This window comes from Anopheles coustani, chromosome X (assembly GCF_943734705.1).
Source record: "Anopheles coustani chromosome X, idAnoCousDA_361_x.2, whole genome shotgun sequence".
Taxonomy (NCBI): Eukaryota; Metazoa; Arthropoda; class Insecta; order Diptera; family Culicidae; genus Anopheles; species Anopheles coustani.
In genome coordinates, this window is record NC_071290.1 from 1,034,801 (window position 1) to 1,057,569 (window position 22,769).

Consider the following 22,769-nt stretch of genomic DNA (forward strand, 5'->3'; position numbering starts at 1 on the left):
AAAGGTTTCGTGGTTAACGCCTTCTTTAACTTCGAGTATATTTTATGTATTGAAATTTACTATTGGAGGCAACTTGAACTGAGTCGTTTGACAATTTCCATAACACAAGACTTTGCGAAGGACTCTCTAACGTTCGAGTTTCATAATAAGCCCTGTTGCGTAAAGTTTTCATCCACACCAACTGCTACAAGCTACCGAGATGGAAAGTAGTAGCTTGCCATGCAGGCTCGAGCACCTACCGGAAGACGTTCGAACGTTTGATAGTTGAAGTGAAACACGATCGCATGTTGAAGTAGGCGAGTTGATCTAGCGGCTTTTCGTTTTCGCTCCTCCTTCTTCGGTGGAAACGGTTCAGTTTTCCTCGTGCCGAGAGACGTACCCATCTTCACTCGGTTTTCCTTGCACTGTTTGTCTCCCACTCCGCACGCTCTCTTTCACCCACTCTGTCTCGTCGGCTCGGACTTACTACTTCTTTTCGTTGGCCAATTGGAAGCGCGGTTGGAAAATTTAACTAGCCGTGCTGAGCGTCGCCTTCAGATGGGCGGCCGTGCCGAAGGGGGTGGGCCCTCCGGCGAGGGCCGCGGTCAAGCTGTTGTTGTTGTTGTTCAGATCGCCCCCAGCACCCGGGCCTCCCCGCTGGCCCACCAGCCCCATCAGCGGGTTTCCGTTCGTGCCGTTCTGCTGTTGCTTCTGCGGCGAGGCGAGCATGCTCTGCTGTCCCTGCTGCTGCTGCTGTTGCCCCTGGGGCTGCTGTCCCTGCTGCTGCTGCTGCCCACCACCACCACCACCACCTCCACCGCCTCCTCCACCACCGCCGATCGAACCTCCGCCGCCGCCGGCTCCACCATTGCCGTGGCCGTTCTGCATTCCCGGATGGCCGCCCGCCGAACCGGCACCACCGCCGCCCGACGCACCGCCACCCTGGCTCATCTGGCGCTTCAGCATCGGATGGTTGGCCATCGAGGCGAACACCAGCCGCTCCTCGTAGTCGTACTCACACAGGATCTTGTTCTCGCACAGGTAGAACTTGTCGCCAACGCAGAAACTGCAACGGGAAAAGAGCGGCTCGCGGATCAGAAGAAAAAACAACCGAACTTATTTCACTACAAACCAAAAAGCAAACCACTGAAAATACACCTTAACTATAAAAAAAAAAAACGAACTATACTGTGGAATTTGTTATCTTAGTTTTGTTTTTCCATAGCACCGAGAAACCGATTACAAAACAGTTTCGCAGTTTTTTAAAGAAAGAATCAATTCGAACACAAAACATGATTGTAACTCTGTTTTGCTGCTCAACGCTAGTTTCAATTGTTAAGCGTTCGATTGAATAGCAGTGAATCAATTGTTTCCACGAAGCGATCACGTCGGAAAAACGTGTTTTTTTTCTATTTCTCTTCAAGTATAGAAATGAAAAGTTTAATTGAATCCTGATTCAACGCGCTTACGCGGTTTTTGTGTTGCAGCAATGAGGGGAAAAAAGATTGGAAAACGATCTTGGTGCTGCTGCCCTGCGGTCAGCTTTTCCCAATGCCATTCACACTTTTCCAATTGTCCGTTCCAATCGTTCGGGTTTCCCCTTTTTTCTCTCCATGTATAGGAGTAAAAGCGGCAGGATTTTCCACCTCCGGAAGGGGCGGAAGGCGGAAACACACCCACTCACAATGGCAGTTCGGTCGAGTACCTCTGTTTAGTTTATAATTTCATCAGATGGTTTTCCGTTCGAGAGCTGGTTAACGTAACGGACACAAATGGTAGCTGCTGTTTTCCCCCCGTCGTCGAACCCGATTCGATCATTGTCCGTGTAGGAAACCCGAGGTTGTATCCGGGCTCCGGGAAGATTACGAGGGGGTGGGGGGAGGGGGCTGGCACCTAACACAACAACAGGCTGCTGCACATGAGCGGCGGAAAATTGGGCAGCCGGAAATGGCATTTCGCGCGCGCACGCACGCAACGTGGTGGTGGCGGCGTCGAAGGACGATGTAATTAATTCAATCACCAACACTCCACCTCCCTCCCCCTTGCTACCTCTTTCCCAAGCCGTCAACGAGGTCAACGGGAAACGGGCGACAAGGTTGGTGTTGGTTGGTTGGGAAGTCAAGTCACAAAACACACAATATGTTGCTCCAATTTGTCCCCGCGCTCGGTGGAAAATGCAACATCCTCTCGCCCACCACCACCACCACCCCCGGCACCTGTAAAACACCGCGTGCGTGCGCCTGGACGCAGCGAAGATAACGTAAAATATGCGCTCAATGTCACCGCCAAATTGTGTGTGCCCATACGAGGACGACGCTCAGCTCATTACAATGCCGGGATGAAGGGGAGGCGAGCAGCAGATACACACAATGCCCGCCCCATTTTCCCTCGCGCCCCTTTGCCTTTTTAAACAGCAGCCCCGCGCGCGAAAAACCGCACGATTTATAAATTGGAAAGTAACGGAACGCCACCATTCCAGTAACTATCAGCTGCTGAATAGCCTCGACCTTGTGCCCATGTGTTTCTGTGTGTGTTTTCCATCATGCCCTCTTGGGGGTTGGTCCGGGGGAAAAAGGCGCTGGCGGTAAAGCGTAATTTATTTGTCGGGGATTATAAATCAAATTAAAATAATATTATATGGTAGAATAATTTTGAGCTTTGTGACAACCCAGGCACCGTCTCTACCACCCACCCACCGCCACCTCTCACGGGAAGGGTGGAGAAGAAGCTTTCCACCTCCCCCACCCCCCAAAAAATACTTCAACGAGGGCAAAGAGGGGGGCTCATGAAACATTCACGTGAAATATGCTTTGGCACTCGGGAAAATTGTCTTCGCTTGGTTAGGAGGGACGCAAGGGTAGTGTGGGGAGGGAAGCATTTGTTGTGACATTGATATCCTAACCCTCTCCCCACCGACCCACCCCGTCGCACAACGAACAGTATTGCATTTGACATCGACGAGAACGCGGCTCAGAAACGTTCGTACACCAACAACAACGCCATTCCACAATCGCAAAAGTGAATGCGCGCCCTGCCGGTAATTATGAAGACAATCGTAATAATTTTCCCCACACAAACACACCCGCGCTCCCCCTCCCTAGATTGTGGCAATCGTCTGCAGGAGACAGGATATCACCGCAAACCGGGGGGTTTTGTGAAAAACGGTCGCGCGGGGTGATGCTGGATTTTGACAGATTTTGCTCTAGCTGTCGCAAGGGGGAGGGGGAGCTGCGGAGGTGGGTGGTATTGTTTTCTCCGGGTCCCCGGGTGGAATGTTAATGACGAAATTTCGTTCGTGACGAGTGGACGACGTGGACAACGGGGTGGGTGGGGGAAGATTTGCCAGCGCTAGGCATACAAAACACGCCGACGAAGTGGCATCATAAATCAAGCGATGTTTAGTAAATAGTTTTTCCACCCTGCCACCCGCCACCCCGTCCGGCCGGCATGGGCCAGTCCTCACCACGATTCATCCACGTACAGGAATCGGAACCCAAAAACGGCCGATGGCGTCATTAGCATTCAGGGCGACCCTGGCTACCGGACGCTAATCGCAAAACCGCACCCGGGGCACGTAGATTTTTACTTTTGGATGATTCAAATTTCATGCGCACACACACACAGAGACTGGCACCCTTTTCCAGCGGGTCGGGGACCGATCCTCTCGACCGATATTCCTTAAGTGTTCGCTGAAAGCGAAACGATTAATCATTCAAACCCGGAGGCTCGGTTAGGTCGATGAAAATGGTCGATTTCTGAAGTGGAAGACATTTTCTGCTGCTGCTGTCAGCCGCAGCCAGCACATTTGCCTTACTTTCCCCCGTCCCCGTTCCCCAGAGCTGACCGCTGGTCAGATGGAGGGAAACCTGAAATTGAATAAATAAAAATGAAGAAAACGGTCGACCAGAAGAAATAAAACAAAACAAAACAAAACAAACATCCAGCATCCCTGATTTCCCTCGTGACCCATTCGAGGAAACCTTCACACCCAATTGGCTCATGTGTTGTGCTCATCTCCATACGGTGGTAAAGAGTTTGGCAGCCTCTCTCCTATCCATCCTTCAAGTTTGTTACTCAAAAAAACAAAGGGGATGGAGTCGACACCGGAACATCACATTCCAGCGGTAAGTAAGGGATATTGGGAAGGAACAGAATGCAACAAACTTACCGATGGTTACACTGCTGGCAGGCGAAGCACTCCAGGTGGTAGACGTTGTTGCGGGCCCGCATTACCATCTCGAACGCCGGTATGACCTTGTTGCACGCGGCACAGAAGCCGGTGTTGCCGAAGAGGCTGTTGGTTTCGAAGGGAAAATGCGAGAATTAGTTACAATAAGGACAATTCCAGGGAAGAATGGGAAAGGTCCTGCGATGTAGTTGATGGTTCAAAAACAACTGCTTAAATCGATAGATAAACAATGAAAACCTAAATATTACCTCTTTTATCATATTTCTACGATGTTCTAAGTTCATGATTTCCAACTTGTAAATTGTTTTGTTTTGCTCTTCTACATTCAAAGTTAAAAGGTAAATTATTATTACCTATTTGTTCCTTATGATTATAGAGTACCTCTTAGTTACAGAACAGATTGAAACACTATGTATTATTGTTGTGAACGATAGTTTACAAGGCGATAGTATTGAAGTCAACTACTGTTTGTATCAGTGTAGATTTCCTACATGCAAAGAACATGAAGTACTACATTTAACAAACATTTAAATTCAAGATCAAAGGAAAATAAAACCATAAAAGGATACAATAAACAATCTGTGAAATTGAAAGGCGAGAACGAAAAATCTATTACATTGTAAGTAATCTGATCGTTTGTGACCGATATTCAAGAAATGAAGAGAAACAGATCCCTAACCTAGTGTTTTGCGTACCCGTTTTGTACATGAAATCTGTCTGTTGTTGTTGAACCACCTTCTTCAGGAGTTGCAGTGTTAAGCTTACCGTAGATAGTCCCGCTTGCAGAGCATCAGGTTGCCCTTGGTGTAGAGCGTGGAGCCGACCTCGCCGAGGCGGCAGTCGCAGCAGCCGCACTTGAGGCAGTCCTCGTGCCAGAGCAGGTCGAGGGCCCGCAGCAGATAGCGATCCTGGATGTGCTTGCCGCAGCCGGCGCAGAGCTGCTGCTGGCCCTGCTGCTGCTGCTGTTGCTGCTGAGGATGCTGGGCTCCCGGGGGAATCACCTGCCCGCCGACACCGGCCCCGGGGCCCTGCTGTTGCTGATTACCTGTTCCCGGTCCCGGGCCCAGCGGCGCCTGTTGCTGCTGCTGCGACTGTTGCGGTCCGGCCGAAACCGTCGGGACGAGCCCGTTGAGAGCCATGGCGGTCGAGGCTCCGGCCCCGACCGGCCCCCCGCCCATCCCCGCCGTCACCGAGGGCGGTTCGGGCTTTGTGACGTCCATCGTCATCATCTGAGGAGGAGGAGAAGCAAGAGGAGAATAAGCACGCGTTAGTCACAGTGGACAAGAAAACCAACCACCTGATGGTCCCGGTCCGTTCGCTACCTCCAGCCAACATTAACAAAAGTGGAAAACGTGCCCTCGTAAACATGTATGCACTCGAAGAAAATAACAAGGTGCAAAAGAAAACTTGTGTGGAAAACTCTCGCACAACGGAAAGTTCCGCGCACAAATCATCATGTACCGTGCAAGCGAGCCGGAGTTTTCCGGGATACAACTTTTCCAATCACCGTAATGGAGGTGTAAAATGTGGAAAATGGAGCCACGTTTTGGTGCATTGCTGCAGCTGTGGATATGGACCTGTCAACACGTCGTTCGATCCGGCAGGGTTGTGTTGCCTTTGGTTGTTTAAAGCAAACAGCAAGGGGAATGCAGAAATGATGTTGAGCCATTCGGAGGTTTTTCCCCTCTCGTAGGTCTTAATCTTTTAATTAACTTCGGCAAACCGGCGCAGCATGAATGTTGGCGAAAAAGTCTTACACGTACCCCCACGCCGGGTAATGCGCAATAAATCTTCGCCGCGGACCGAAGCGGCACATCTGGACACCGACACGAATTTAGCGCACTCCGTGGAGGCTGGGCCGGATTTTTCCAACCCGGCTATAAAGTCATCCGCGTTCAGAACGGCGTGGGAAGGAAAAGAGAAGAAAACAAGAGCTGCTCTCTGCGGTTCGCGGTAGGTGCAACAGGGGAAGCGAAGTGGGAAGCAGGAAACATGCAGGAAAACCCCCGACAAAACAATGACATGAAAAAAAAAACACCGAAGAAAAGTTAGCCCGCTGGGTTGCGCGAAAAAGTGACCGGAAAAACGCGGAAAAGCGGTAAAATAATATCGCCAACAAACAGAGCAAGTACCAACAACGGATAAATAAACACACGCCCATCCGAAAAATGCGATGAGTGGGATGTTGTGCCTGCGATTTCTGATGATCTCGGACGATGACTCTCGCAGCGAAAAAGCAGGGGTCGTCACTCGATTCGCGAAAGGGTTGAGATACTATGGAAAAACATCGGAAGTAGTGTACCTTACCCAGCGCCATTCGCGTATCATTCTCTACACTCATCCTCGAAATAATATAAGCTAAAGATATCACCAAATTTCTAAAAACGTCAACAACTAAACGAAAACACATTCTTTTAAAGCGTTTTTAAGTTTAAAAACACGATTATTAAACTGCTTATGAGTTTTAATTTACAGATTTGTAAAATCGTCAGCAGTAAGCAGAAGAACAGACACTAACAAACTGATGACAACAACAACATTTCTGCATTGTCCTCCACATAAATTAGCTATAAGAAAGACTAGGTTGCGAACCACTGCAGTGAGATGGATTATAGAAGGGGTATCATTTTCATTCCGCATATTTAGCCGCGCTGGAAAAAGTCAACCGGAGAAACCAGGTGAATAACATAAACCAAAGCAACCCGAATGTAAATCTTTCAAGTTTTGGTCAACTATTTCGCAACGAACCGAGATTTGCCTGTCCCGCCTCCACTGAGCGAGTGGAAAACTATTCGGAAAAATTGTCCATATCATTTTTTCCACTGTCAACTCGGAGATTCCATTTGCGCAACCCATTGCAGGCCGGGTTTGGAAAAGTTCGGTCGGAATGGTGTGGGTGGACATTATCGCGTTTTAATTTCTGCCGTTTAAGGACGCCACGCTTTTCACATTATTTGCTGCATTCCCCACTTCCTGCCGTGCGGCACGCTGGAAAGAAGGAAAAATGCACCGTCCCCGGTGCTGGAATGGAAAACATTTTCCTGTCGCTGTTCAGAAACAAAACGAAAATACAAACGACTGAGTTCTTTGCCGTTCCGATTCGAAGTTTGCAGCGCGAGATTTATTACTGTTCGCTGACTACTTTTTGCCGTGCCATTTTACAACCACACCTCTCTCCCTCCCCTCCCCCCTTTCCCTTACCTTCCCTCCGCAAGCTGACGATCTTTTCTAAACCGGCGCAAAATGGGAACACTATCCGGGCAGGAAAAATGATGCGCTGAAACATTCGGTCAACCGGAGCGGAGTAGGATGTTGTTGTTGTTTCTGTCTGAGGGGGGAGTTTTCCTGTTCGATTTTGCACCAAGACGGCCAACCGACCACATCTTACGACGCTCGCCACATGTTTGTCGCTTACTTAACCACCGTGAATGCCGATATGTGATGCACTCGATGCTTATTTTGTTTTAATTTTCCCTATCATAATAACGCTGGTTATGCTTCACCGCAATCCGCATTTCCTTTTCCTGTCTTTCTTCGAACAGCGTTATGTTTAATATTTTGCGGCACCGAATGAAAACCCAACGACATTCAAATATGCGTTTGCTCAGCCAGAAGGTTTCATTGCACCAACTTTTGCCGTATTTCTGCTCGTTGGCCGCCCGAGCCCGGAAGCCTTACACGTTGTCGACAAACTGAGGCGAAACATCAAGAAGGAATGAACGAAACAAAACCGAACGCGGTCAACCCTTTATCCACCCGCAGGTGAAAGAAAAATGTATGATTGTAATTTACAAAGGATAACTTTCGAACAGTTTCTCACCGTGTAAGCTTTAACTCCGGTTCATGAGAAGAGAAACACAATACACAAAAAGGATACGCACGTGAGGTATGATGTCCGACAAAGGTCAGTTCTCGCGTGTAGTCCTAATATCTGTGTTTTAAATTGACCGATATTAAACATTTACGGCAAATCTTTAAAATGCTTAAATAACTTCCAAGAACAAATGTTCCTTTTCATTTAAACAAAGTAGGTACAAAACAACGAATGTGGAATCGATTTGGCAAAACATTTTCGAAACACAACAAAGCCTGTTATACAACTTTAAACAAACCACCATCAAAATGTGCAATTAAAGCATTACACATTCCATCGCAACGGCCGAATAACGGCTAATAGGGTGTACCCGTTGGATTTATATTAAAAAAATGCCAAAAAATGCTCCAAAAACCAAAAGGCCCAAAACGCCAGCGAAAAAACACCGGACTACCGGATCGAATTACACCCACCCATTTATCCTTCAATCACGCTACCGTTGGCTCGCAACAGTTGCGCCGCGTCGTATTTTGTTTTGGTTTTTCCTCCTACCGGGAAAAAGGGAAAAGTTCGCGGTGTCGGATGGAACGGTATTTATTTGTGTTGGCGTGTCATTTTTTTTCATACTCCTTGTTGTTTCTGCTATCATACACTTCTCGCCGCGTTTTGCTGCTGCTTGTTTTTATTAATTATTTTAATTGCAAATGTTGCAAATTGTCACTGCTCGATTTTCCCACATCTGTTGCGTACCACCACCACCGCCATTTTCCACCCGTTAATGGCAAAACGAAAACCTCCCCCCACCCCAGCGATTTCGATTCGACTGACTCCATCATCGTCAACGCTAGAACGTAAACCTCGAATATTAAACCATCATCATCAGCAAACTCGGGGTCGAGCAATCACAACGCACACATGTGTGCTTCCCTGCTCCAGCGACTGACGGACGAGAGGCATGTCGATGTCTTTTTTCCTTCTTCGTTTTGTTTGGTTTTTAATTGCATATAGCATGTTATCCGAGATTTTGAAATTGCATTCGTTTTTCTCTTCGTTACCGATGTTGAACGCCGGAGGAATGTGCGCCGAACCTCTGCGGTGTTCGTTTCCCACTCGACGGGCTACCGTTTCACGGAGAAACTGGAAGAAGAAAGGAAGGGAAGGGCGGAAGGAGGGCCCTAAATCATAGAACATGACAGCGTAATTCGTTCTCGGAAAACTAGCGAAACCGCGGTAAGAGCACGTATCGACGCGAGTGAAAATTAACAAAAATCCTTGCGCTCGGGACAAAAGTGACGCAACTAGAAATTTAAAGTAGAACACGCGACGTTTCGGAACGCCCGCCCGGCTCTGTGCGCACACACAAGCGCGCATAAATGTAGCCGATCATTTTCAAAACGGCGTCTTTTAGATATATTCCCGCCACTCCGGCCTCGTTTGGCTGACCGTTTGGGTTTTGTTTATTTTATACTTTAACCCGTCTCTTAGCTAGGAATAAATAGAAAAATAGATCAGTTGGAATCGAAACGGGTCATGTTCTTGTTCATGTAAATATTCACCCGCTCATGTGCGTGAGACATTCAACGAAGAAAAGAACCACAAATTAAAGGAGAAAATCAAAACCGACGACGAAAGACGTTTTTTTTTCACCAACACAATCCGGAATGTGTCCGTTTTCAGGAGAGAAGAAAAACAAACCTACAACGTCCACTCCAAAGCTGATCGTCCCAATTAAGGGTTAACCCCCCGAAAAGAAACCTCGTCCAGCCGGAAACGGGAAGCAGGAAGTCCAATTATGCTCTTCCATCACTCACGAACCCCGCGCGCCCCCTATCGACCTGGGTTCGGCACCGTTTGGAGGTGTTTGATTCAATTACCCTCTTGCGGCAAAGTCCGGTCCGGTGCGCGAAAGCGTCCGCATCCGTCAACATCATCATTATCGTCGTCCACGTCGGCCGTCCATTGCTGACATCGTCCCCAGCTTCCAGAGGGTCTTTTCTTTTTGCTTGCCTTCCCCCCCTCCTAACGCGGGGTGGTTCTGTGGGGAAACAAAAAAGGGGTAGGCAAAGGAAAAACCAACCACCGTGAAGACCACCCCGGGAGCTGCAGCTGGAAAGGATGATTTACGAACGCCGGCACACGGAAGCGGACCGTGGTTTGCATGTTTGGACGCGTTTGTCGACTCGCTGGAGGAAAAAACAAAACTAAACCCAAATACTGCCAAACACTTGGCAAGTCCCTTTTTCACTTTCCCGTCACTCGCGTTGACATTCCCATTCGGGCACGTTGAATGAAATCTGTATTTTGCCGGCTGGAAGTTATGTTTTCCTCCACCGATCGGCACCGACTTTTCCACCCTGGGACGTAATCCTTTTTCCATCGTCGGAAAAATTGGCGAAAAAAAACGTTTTAATGCACAGTGGTTGAAGGGCAAGGAAATTGTCAACTTCGTGTTGTGTAATATTTTGTTTAGAGCTAATGTTACAAGTTTAGAGCTTCTACAACATTGAGATATTATAAAAGTTTTATTTATGTTAAAAGACGAATGAAAAACGAGACAATAATCAAATGCATCAGTCCTATGTGACGTAAGTATTTGCGAGCAAAAAAAAAAAGATCCTCAATTGCTATATCGTACTTTCCTCCGCCAGCTGGTGCTGCTCCCCTCCTGTTGGTGGGTAATGTCACCACTTGTTCGCCTTCTACTTTTGCTTCAGGATGACTCACCGTGGCTATTTCCATCGGGAAAGGACGTGGCATAGAAAATTCCTAGCTCGGAAACCGCGCATCAATATTTGATGAAGTCATCGAAACGTTCCAGAAGGAGTTCGACAAGTTAAATCCCGGTACACCCCCACACACGTAAAGGTCATACCGTTTCTCCTGGTCCCATGCGGACAAAGCCACCAAAGGGGTCGGGAAAATTAGCCCCCCCGAGGGCTTATAAGCCAAACGCTGACGACGATGGTAGAACCGTGGAATCCCGTACATGGAGTCGCTGCAACTCACCCAATGAAATACGAACTACCACCCCCCTCCTGTCACGCCCGCACCAGCCGGCTCCTTGAGAAAGTGAAACTATTTCCTTGCATTACGCCAAGGCGCACAATCCCCGCCCGCAGGCAATTCTCTCCGGGCGGATTAAAACCGAAACACGGCCTTGATTTAGCATCGTGTATGGGGTGTGCCAAGGCAGGTAGAGCGCGGTAGGGCGGCGGAGGAAATATAATCGTTACTTCCTGTTTTCCCGAGCGGGGACGAAAGGATAATGCGGTGCACATTCCTTAAATGTCTCTATTCGCTCGCCAAAAACGCAGGATGCGTAGAAAAGAGCAGAGACGAAGGGGGGTGGGGTGAAGGGAAGTCACACAAACCACTTAATATAAAGGTAAACATAACGGGGAAGGAGGGGCAGAGGAAGGGTCTGGTATCGCGTGCTCCACCGAAAAGTTCCGCTCAACTCGGACCGAAAATTCCTACTTTGAACTTCCACGGTCGGAAAATTCTCCCGGCACACCAGCATCACCGTCCCGGCGCCACCGTACGTTTTCCCAGTCCTCCTTCCCACCCCTGCCCCCCTTTCTAATCCGAGCGTGGCCGAAGTTGTTCCGCTTAAATACCTTCATTGTGTGCGCTACCTGAGCCCGTTACCCGATCAGCTTCATTGCGAACCATACTCGTGTATCAGCCGCCCTTCCCCCGCAAACTTTGTTTCCTTTTCCACCCATACCCGGAATGGGGGGGTTGAAGGGAAAGAGGAGGAAGACGTCCTTAGATGTGGTTAATTTTGATCTGTTTTCCTTCGCGCTTACATCGGAGGAAAGTGCCAGGCTCTATTGTCGGCAGTAACCAAATCCGTCGTTTCTTCTTGAGATTGCAAACTTTGCTATCTCTAGTCGCTCTATTTTATACAAACTTTTACAAGTACATTTATAGTTAATAGTGAAAAGAATAACCGAATGTTGTTCGGGTGCTTTATGTAGCACGAACGTAACATTTCGTCTTTCTCATTAAATTGATGTCGACTCCATCTCTCTTTCTCCACACCGTCCCCCTACCTCCCGAAGCTGCCGTGTCGAATTATAAAGAGATCCTTTATCTGTTGAGCATCAACACAGATCCCAATACAACCTTCCCCGAAAGGGCCGGTGCGATAAATCATCGGACGAATTTGCAAAAATAATACGCAAATCGCTCTGGCGCAACGTACACCAAACACATTTCCGCCGTCTTCCTCCCCCTTCGGCACTACGGAACACAAGGCTAAACGGAACGAAACCACTTGACAAGCAATTTACTTTTTCATAATTCGCTCATTTTTCTCGGGCGGACAAATCCGTGAAGGTTGAAGAAACAAAAGAGCACATTTACCGGCCTTAAGTCGGTTCATTCTTCATCTCCTGTTGATCCGGAGGGAAAAAGCTGCTGCGCCCCACCCCAAACCCCCCTGCGCCAAAAAAGATGCTTACTTTGCCGTTCGTCGCGTCGCGGGGAGGGGGGCAAGACGAACGACGAACAACCGGAAACCTCCAATGGAGGGAACGATGGGAGGGAGTAATTTATAAAAAGATTATGATAATTTCCTTGATTTTCTGGCCGCCTCCATCCACCCGCAGGACATACCATAAAATTTCCCTCTTGGAAAAGTAAACAAACGGAAAAAAAACGATGGTAAGCATCTCCTACGAAACAACAAAAAAAAACAGGACGGAAAAGTAAACCAACACTGACCGGAGTACGGTGAACGTTAAGCGTTTCCAATGAAAGGACACTCAATTAGTTTATGCTAGCCGAAGTAAGCAAACATACAAACATACACAGGAAAAGCATGACATCGGAAACAGAGTGGAGAAGGGGGAAGCATGAAGGTAAAAAGACTGATTTCACGACTCAATCGCGAAAGGGAAATGCGAAGTGGATTACTTTTGGTCCTCGTTGAGAAAGGTGCAAAACGGGAACACAAAGCAGCAAGCAAACAATAACCCGGCCATAAACCAATCCAACAAAAAGAAGAGAGAGAAAATGTAACGAAACAAAGACGGAACATCGAACATGGTAAACAGATAATCTCGCCAAGGATCAGGAGTGAAAGCAGCGATAAAAGATGTGAAAAAATGCCATCCCACTAAAGGTACAATCGAAAGCAATGGGAAATCAAAGAAGAACCGGTCCCTTGATGCAGTTTTTCAACCCCGCACTTGCCTCGCATTATAACTTAATCGCGAAGCAACCAAAACGAATTAAGTACGAAATTTATTTACAGACCCTTCCCGCGAACTGCCTTGTCAGTTGCGCGCTGGACCGTTTTCGATTTATCGAGCCCATTAGACGACGATTAATGAAAATGTAAGTAATATGGGAAGGAAATTCTATCTCTGGAGGTATCTCAAAGGGGCCGCGAATTTTCTTACACAACCACAGGCACTTTCGGTTCCCTAAAGAAGGGAAACTTGCAAGTAATCTGAGTGTTTTCTACTTTACAGCACATAATGAACAAAAAGTTATACAAATTCATTAACATCTTGACAATGCATACGATTTCATTTTGATGAATTCGTCATGCGAAAGAAAACATAGGATGCGATAAAAGTGGGTGCATCACACGTCAACTAGTTGACACCAGTTGTTTAGGCTCTGGCGGGATTTACCCGCCGATAAAACCGTCTCTATCTGCTGGACACAACTGTTGAGCGACTGCGAGTGCGAGCCCGACCTCGATCGGATAATCTTATCAGCCGGTCAGCAGGGTGAAAGACAAACAACGGCGTCCCGTGGTGTCTTAAGCAGAGCTAAGATGATGACTCATCTTACAACCTGAAGAGCACAGGCGAACAACAATCTCGTTTACAGGCTCCAAGGAAGCAAAATCCGGGTTTTGGTTGTTGGCTTAACCAGCGATCCGAAAAGAAGCGTCGTTCGTCAACCAAGACGTTGCATTTTTAATTTGCTTTCCTGTCCACCACAACGTCTCCCCATCGACGAACAAATGGCGACAGTTATAAAACGTTTTCATCTAATAACGCCAGGGACCGAAAATCACTGGTTCATGCTTTACCTCATTTTCATCGTTTCGCGGAAGATCGCACGTGTGCGAGAGCAAAACCCCCCAGCAAGCAAAAAATTATCTACATTACCGCGGAATAGGTTACTCCGTTTCTTTCATTTAATTAGCCACCATTGCGTTCCCGAGGCAGAGCGACGTTTGGACAGCAAACGAGCGCAAACACGAGAGCGCATAAATTTGTCAACCAACATAACAAGCGGCAGGGGCGCCCACCACTCACAGTGGGCCAAGGTAGCGGCACTCGGTGGTCGCAATATCTTATTTTCACCACCAATCGGGTTCGTGGACTTTGGAACATTAGATCGTCAACATAAAAGAATATGGCGTAATTACTGTCTGCTCGCACAGTAGATAAACACAAACTCTGAAATTAATAAATAAACCAGATTCTACCAAAGTAGGCAGGGCAAGTGGTTGAAAAGCGTTGAAGAAGGATACATGGAATGTTTATACTGTACCGTTTGTCGCTAAAAAGAACTGATCTCAACGACGCAGTTAAAACAATTCAGTTCTTCATGGAGAAATTTTCATATCAAGTTACTGACTGTTGTATACTAAAAGACAAGTTAAGTTTAATCAAATTTCTCTCGAACACGATCTACTCCTGGGTCCACCGGATGGCGCACTGTGCGCCGGAGCCATGCTAGGTGGGTTAGGGATACGACGATTGTTTTATGACTGCTTAGGCGTCCCGTGTGTGTGTGTATGTGCAAGGTGCTTTGCACGCGCTAGGACCACATGCCCTTCCACCACCAGCTTTAAGTACTATTATTATCGCCATTTGCCGTACGGTAGGGAACGCGATGTTATTGTGTGTATTTCCCGGCTGAAACTTTTCTCCCGGATGGTCGATTTTGCGGTTTGATGAAGTGACACGTTTGGCGTAACACGCACTCACACACACACACACACTTGATGTGAGCCCTCTTAAGAACAACCTCCACTTCTGCTTCGCGTCCGGTGAAGAGAAAAAAACCCGGTGGATAAATATTTGCCATGTCGTGTGGAAAGGGGGAGGAAGGTCGAGGGAGCCGACACGGTTTCCACTTTGCGGCCAGCGAGCGTAATTGCCTCCTGGCACGCAAATCAATCTTGTGCGGAGTTAGCAGGGAGGTTACATTCTTGCAGTTGAAAAAGGACCTCAAAGGGACTCCCATCCCACGCCGATACGAACACCGGAAACAGCGCCAACGGACGCAAATGGGCGCAAGGATGTGTAATGTTTCTTACGTCGGCTATCACTGTGTGTGGGTGTTGTTTGTGTACTCGATGAATTTTGATTGCGCTTTTGCTCGCTCATGTTTTGTGCCCACGCAAGTCACAAACCGCTCGGTTCTCCGGTTCCGGGTTTACTATATGGGGAAAATTTCACGCTTGCCACACATACACCCACACACGCAACGAAAGAACTAACCCCAAGAGCCGGCTCATCTCTACTTCCGGCTGAACTTGTTCCACTAATTGGAGTATTCCTTTGCGTTTTTTTTTTTTTTTTGTGGAAGGGACTAGCCATCCTGATCCACCCGCAGCATCCCGCAGAATTTCCGCTTCCATCGAGCCGCGAATCTTGTGGCATTACGCAGTTAAACAATAATTACCGTCACTCTTACGACCTAACCTCATTTGCTGCAGAAGGGGAAAGGACCACACAGCAACACCAAACGCGTCATCACCCACGATGCGTAAAGCGGCTTTTCAATTAACACTCATGTGGGTACATTTCCCCGAAGGATTTGGAAGTGCCAGCTCAACACTGAAATGTATCCCAAGCAGGACATCCTTAGTAGAGGATGAGGACAAACACGAGTTTGAGCGTATGTGATAGGTTAGAACACAACAGGAAACGCTACCCTTATAGCGGTACACGTGTGGAATCAACTCCAACGATCACTTGCTTCCTCCGTCCAAGCTGGTTACAGGTGGTTTACACTGACGGACACTGTATCTCATCCTCGTCATCCGTGGCGTGAGCTTTTACATACCTCTGGCCAGTGCCCGGCCTGTTTGTAGGAAGGTTTACGATCGACCGTAAGGCGCTCGGCGAAGCGCTTCAGCACGCCAGTCACGGTGTTGCGATTCATGCGCAACCACTGGGCGAGCTTGGTGACGCTCAGCCAAGGATAGCTGCGGTGCGCCGACACGATAAGCAGTCGGCGTTCCCGCTGCGTGATATGCTTCCACGTCGCGTTGTGAGGTCCTTTCCGGCGCGGCTTGCGCTCGATCGTTTGGCGCTCCTTGTAGCGCTTCAGCACCGTGTACACGAGTTGGTAAGGCACGTTCAGCTTCCTGGCCAGATCCCGGTTCCCCAACGTTGGTTCTGCCAGGTGCCCGGCCACTATCATCTTCCGGCGCTCCAGCTGCGCCTGTATCTGAGTGACCCTGGCACACATCGTAAGGCACTGCGGTTCGACTTTTCTCCAGAAGGCACACGTTTCGTCCACGATCACCGATCACTGACTGAAGTCTGCGCCGGCACCGGAGATCCCTCTGACCAGCGAAACAAAATCACATGTAGTAGTTTTGCCGGTAGTGCGTCTCATATGCCTAGAACACCCAATCGGCCTAAGCAGATGTTGGGGGACGATCGCGGTGGTCCAGGGACCGGAAGGCGGGCCCAAACCGACCCAAACAGCACGCACTGCCACGAGCGGCACGTCGATCACGATCAACTGGTGCGTCGTCAGTCGAGTGTCAAAAATATACCAACACACCCACCACCATGATGGACGCGTCTTCTTAGGATTGGTATTGTTCTAAACTCGCCCAAGATCTGGTGGAGGGAAGTATGTAACGGGGAAACATCCGCCGCACTCCTCCGCACTTCTGGATGTGCTGCTCATGTGCCGTATGTTTAGTTTTTCCGCTCGTCTTAAGCCTTCCTTCCTCTCGCCGCGGAATACCACACGCAGTTACTTATGTACAGCTCCTCCGTGACGAATTCGTGCAGACGGCCATTTTACAAAAACCGCTCACGAACCGGGATCAGAAGACTCATTGTATTAGTGAAGGGTTTACGAGAAGCTCGATTGGGAAACTGTACGCAATCGTTTGGGTTTTTGAGACATTACAAACCAAAGGAGCAAGAGCATGCCCATGAAAGAGCTTTCTTTGTCTCTATCGATCCAATCGTCGTTATCGAAATACGAGCGAAGCTGCTGAGTCCAACAGGTTTGGTTGTACTAGTCTTTGAATAGCTACAACAAATCCTACTTATTTGTTACTTAAGCACGGTAGGAAGGACTCAAAAATGAAAGAAAAACATATGAGTACAAGCATTGCCGACATCCGATTCAGGAATCTAATAAGTTAATCTTACCTTACTCCCTAACATCAACATCCCCAGTACGCTATGATTAGCCTACGTTACTTCACATGTAACTGAAGAAGTGTTAAGCCCAGAGAACTCCACTCAAATGACATCTCTCCGTAGCATCAGCTTCGTATCCTTAGACCAAATATTGTTACAATTGCATAGACACTTCCAAATACCTGATATTAGAACATCCATAGAACGAGTGGAACTAAACTACACTCAGCTAGTTTTAAGATGGTTTGAGAGTTCAGTTATCCTGTAGACTTCCGCGCGCTGAACTCAGGTTTGTTTTGGTTATGTATTGAGCCGCGTGAAAAGCTTATTTTGCGTGTTTCTCACTTCCTGAAGACTGTACATGTGTTCATCTTCTAGAATTTGCAATTGAATTTGAAAAATAATTCGGCTATCCAAGTGTCCTTTCCTACTCCCTTACAGGCCTGACTGCTATGGCGAAGAATGCAATGCAATGGGATTGAGTCTACAGAAGTTTAGAGTTTTATAATCTGCAGATTGTTCGACTGGCAACGTTGGATGGATCGACATTTTCCCGAATCGTAGCCAATGCCCAGTATTGTTCACCATCGTCCTTTATCTCACATTTATTGGTGTAGTTTTATTTGTTCAATCCGGTAGACCGATGATTGCATACTTGCTTTTACCCTTGAGGCTGAGAGCCATCGCGATGTCCACTCTGACAGACCACTTAATGGACCCCGTTGAGTCTCTATCGAGCGTGTTCGACGATACGCGACAAAAAAATAGCTTGATAGCTAACAGCAACTCTACCACGGATAAATCACGCATAGCTGCCCCCCCCCCCCCCCCCCCCAGCCCTTCATACATACACACACCCCCACCGCCGACACCGTGAGGATCAGTTTTCTCATGATCCGTTTTCCCAGCAACCTCTTGTTTTCGCGCTGCAACCGTAAACCACCATCACATCCATCGGTCGGCGGCGGCCATATCAAATGGGTGAAAGAAAATCACACACCCCCGCCCCCCGAATCACAACAACATGCCGCTGACGGCGATGACGATGATAATGATGACGGGCGGTAGCGAAACGCATCGAATTGCATTGCCGCCATACGGTGGTGCAGGTGTGGCTGTACTTTATACGTACGGAACACCACTGGCACCAGAATGCATCGACGAACGGGGAACGGATTAGAGAAGATCGTACGGTGCAGCAGAGGGTAGACAGTGCTGTACAAAATAAGGCAAGTTTTCAAGCAAAATCAACCACGCTAGTGTTTGGTAAATTCTCCGCGAGAGAAAAAGTTGCATCAGCAAATTTAGCAACTAAAATAAACATCAACCTTATTTACAAAATCTCGCTCCAGTCAAGGCCACCAATTGCACCAGCAATATCAGAACAAGATGAAACGAATTCGCTTTCTTGTTCTACACAATATCTGATACAAAAGGCTCTTTCATAAAGCGTTCTATTCTTAAAGTTGTTTATAACAAACCGTGAGATATCAACACAACTTATGTTTTGTTCGAGAGGCTTACCAATGTCGATCTGTCAAACCGAACCCAGGCTTCACGGCGGTGCTTAAGTGCAGTAAATTTAAGTACATACGTGTATCCCCACACCTGCGTGCATAAACTGCTCGGTTGGTTCGGTTGCGCTCGGGGTTTGAAATTCCATATCCACACGCATGGCGCAGCTGACACTATAGCCGTTGGTCCCTTTGGATTGTTCATACCAAAACAAAAAAAGAAACTACCTCAGGAGAAGGAAAAACACAAACCATCGATCAACCCAACGACATCAATCAGCTTCCCCGTGGGGAAAGACACGGGATACGGGATCTCTTTAGTAGCTCGCTCACACACACACACACGAATTCGCAATCAACCGGATGGATGCGATCAACGGACAGCTTGGAGTGTCCTCGCCCGCGGCAGGGCTTTCGATGCGTGAAAGGAAAAACCGTGACTTTTCCCCCACACAGGACACACACCTCGTCGTTTGGTGAAATTAAATTCACATAACAAACCCTATATCGTGCTGCCAATTTTAAATGTTGAAACAAGCAAGCAATTCCAATAAACAGAAACACAAAAATGCATCATCAACTTCCGTCGCGGGATGACGCTATACACACACTAACACACACCCACTCCCTTGACAACTGCATCGAGTAAAAACGACAGAGAACAATTTCATCGAAGTTGATCTTCGTTCGTTTTTAACGGCGCCACTATTTTATTATACCTAACCTCCTTTTACGTCGCAATCGAACACGAGACGTTGCGTTTCGAACACATTTGTAGATTTAAAAGAAAAACAAAAACGAGTGATTGTTGCGCATTCCAATCCTTGCGCTACAATCACTGGAACCATCTGACTCACTCTGAGGCGCCGTTCCACGTAGCTGCATGCGTAACAGAGTCGTAAAATTTTCGATCTAACCAGTCAGGGAAGGAAAACAGAAGAATTCATTCATGCCAAGAAAGAAATTGGTATAATAAGTGAAAGGGGCGCAGAGTGCACGACGCTTTCCACGGTCGTAAAGTGAATCGTTTCGAAAGGATTCTGACGACTAGAAACCCAAAACTAATGTCCGAAGTGAAGCAGATGCCTACCTGCGACGAATCGGAAGCATATGAGATTTAGGGAGGTATATTATTTTCCAAAAATGATCCGCTTGTTGGTGAAAATGGTACATTTCAAGCAATACACTTCAAGACACATAGTGTCATCTTCCACTTTCGTATTGTTTACAGAACTCGAAAATATTAAAGCATATTCAAACGGCCGTTTGTTTCAAAATATATTCAACATGAAGTTGGCTTTTCAAAGTAAGAATTTTCCTTTACTTGCAGGCCTATTTCATTTGTGTACCGGACATAAGCTATCTAAACCCGAAGGGAAAATAGTGAAAGAAAATATACACAATTTGATCGAATTATATGTGGAAAACCATCAGAAGTAATTTCCGCTCGATGCACAAGCGGGTGCATGTAAAAACTAGTTACCGAAATGAGCAATATTTTTACGATTATTTCGGGAAAAACGGGAGGGAAACCCGATGTGTAAAAAAAAAAACATTCTAAGAGGGCGCAGGGCGGCAGGGAAGAGACGTGAGACTTTTGAGCTGTGGCACGTGGCCAACGTGGACCGACGCTAAGGACGATTGCCGAGAGGTGAAGGATCTTCCCCGCCCCTTCCTGCGAGGCCTCCGCGCGTGAAGGGTTTATTCGGGTTTCTTGTTGGTTTTCTTTTCCTATTGCGCCCGAAATATGCAACCCCTTGGATAGGTGGTGGTGGTAAATTACGAAACCAACGCAGTGCATGCACAAGACGTCGTCGCTGGTGGAAAAAGAAAAATCCATCCCGGCAGCCACCCTCAGCGCCGGAAGAGGCTCGCCCTGCCGAGCTAGATTTCTAATTGTGGTAGAGTGCGTGAATAATTGAACGTTACGAAATTCAAACATGCAACCACTGGAAGGGGGCGCGCGTGGAAGGATGTGTGCAGCGAAAAAATAACTCGTGTTACGAGAGGGAGAGAGAAAAGGGAGTGGAAGCAAAACCCCGAAGAGGGACAAATTGGATTAGACTGGACACGGGCTGGTAAGGACGTTCCTCCGGAAGAAGGACAGGAAAAGCAGCATTAATTGAATTTTAACACACCGTAGATGATGGATCGCTTGACCGCTATCAAATGCCGTGGGTGGAAAATGCAAGAAGGGTACAAACAGGACTTTTTTTCTTCCTCCACCCGGTATATACCTCTTCCCTTCTGCCGCTCTGGTGGCCGTAAATACGTTATCCGTCGTATTGAGGGGGACACCCAAACGTATAAATGATAATATATTTGTGTCCATATCAATGTCGTCCTGTCGGGGACAATTTTCATACCCTTGAGAGGATAAGAGAAGGAGAAAGAGAGAGATAGAGAGCAGTGTTGCGGGGATTGCAGAAAGATTTGGAAGCTGACATAGGACAGAAGCTGCGCGATGGTTTTATTTATAAGATTCTGTTCGGGAGGAGGATGAACACTTTTCTGGGCAAAACAAATTACTTGAACAGTGAAATTCGTCACCTATACTAATAACTAAACACATTTTACAGGAAGCCTAGTATCGAGTGTTTGAGATGTAAATAACTTCGTATATTAAAATATTTACCACAATCATTCAGCCTCCTCGAACCTTGATATTGGGTCATGATAACCATGATGTGTTAGTTTAGTATAAGTCTTGAAAGTAACAATATTGTCTCGCGCGTTTCCAACGGTTTTCTACGTTGTTAAAGAACGTTAACGAATCCAAGCACCCACTTAAGTTAATGATGGCCACTTGTATGTTTCACACAATTAATTTCCTTTTTACACCAACGGTGTCGTAATACTTACGTAGAACTGTTGACTGTTGGCGACAATCTTGCGGCTGCCGACCGTTGTCGTGGTGTGCTTTTGGGTGTAAGAAGGAAACGATCCCGTCACAAACGGGTGGCGATGATCCCGAAACTCGAGTGTTTGTTGATTGGAGTTTTTTTCCAAGCCGCCTTCCGAAACCACCTTCAAACTTCGAACACGATTAACTTGATTGTTTGGCCACTTGATTTTTTCGCGATCTTCACAAACCACGCACACACACACACACACACACACACGAACCACACTCCACCAGTGCACTCACGAGGAGGAAATTTTCCTGCGGCGTACAAGCAACTTCCACTGTGCTGTGTCCGCGCCCGGAAAACGCTGGGCTGCGAGTGTGAAGAGAGAAGAAACGGTTGAGCATAAAAGGCGTGAAATTGGAAAGAAAATTGTGCACGCACGCACATATGTTTCACATAAAACCCGATTTCCCGCGGCTTGCAGTGCAGCGATGTGTCAACCACTTTTCCCAGGCTCAGCCGATCGGCGGGCTGGCTGGAAACGGCACACTGCCAAGGGCATGAAGGTTCAAAAATAAATTTGAAAAGAAAAAGGTGGCCGCCAACCAGTCGCCAATTCGTGCCCCGCACTTGCTGTGTGGGCCGGTCGTATGAAGATGCAATAAAAGTGCACAATAATTAGAGACAGCCCACGGTTACCATCTGCGCCGCTGGAGGACGCGGCAAGGGAGGGGGGCGAGCATGAGGCACAACTGCTGAAAGCAGAACGAAAATAGCACAAACGCCCAACCGATGCCGAAAAACCTCCACCAAAATGTACGACGATCGCACGTTGGAAGCTGTTGGCCCGGAAGTGGCTTCTACTAAGACGTGGTACTTGCAGCCAACAACTGCGCAGTTTGGCGCAGCGGATCGAGGATCGAGGGCAACCGCCTTTAAGATAAAGAACAGCCACGAAGAATGAAGAAAAAAACAAATTGGCGATAGGTTGAAGTCGTACATATGCTCGCCGGGAACTATCCTCCATTGACAAACCCCTCTTCTTCTGCCCTTCTT

At 47.6% G+C, this 22,769-nt stretch overlaps 1 protein-coding gene across 1 annotated transcript; it reads right to left on the reverse strand.

Moving 5' to 3' along the window:
- Positions 1-85: 85 nt before the first annotated feature.
- LOC131269773 (LIM/homeobox protein Lhx8-like) lies at positions 86-21,852 on the reverse strand. Its single transcript, XM_058272287.1, has 4 exons — positions 21,727-21,852; positions 4,934-5,397; positions 4,148-4,273; positions 86-1,045 (listed from the first exon to the last, which is right to left on the reverse strand). The coding sequence occupies exons 2-4, from the start codon at positions 5,395-5,397 to the stop codon at positions 508-510; spliced, it is 1,128 nt and encodes a 375-aa protein (XP_058128270.1). The 5' UTR covers positions 21,727-21,852; the 3' UTR covers positions 86-507.
- Positions 21,853-22,769: the final 917 nt, after the last annotated feature.

Bases quoted from the DNA above. Each gene is read 5' to 3' on its own strand.
- LOC131269773 (XM_058272287.1), bottom strand. From the start codon at position 5,397: ATGATGACGATGGACGTCACAAAGCCCGAACCGCCCTCGGTGACGGCG. The intron at 4,274-4,933 runs GTAAGCTTAACA...CGAAACCAACAG, and splicing joins TGCAAGCGGGACTATCTACG to CCTCTTCGGCAACACCGGCT. The intron at 1,046-4,147 runs GTAAGTTTGTTG...TTCCCGTTGCAG, and splicing joins TGCCAGCAGTGTAACCATCG to TTTCTGCGTTGGCGACAAGT.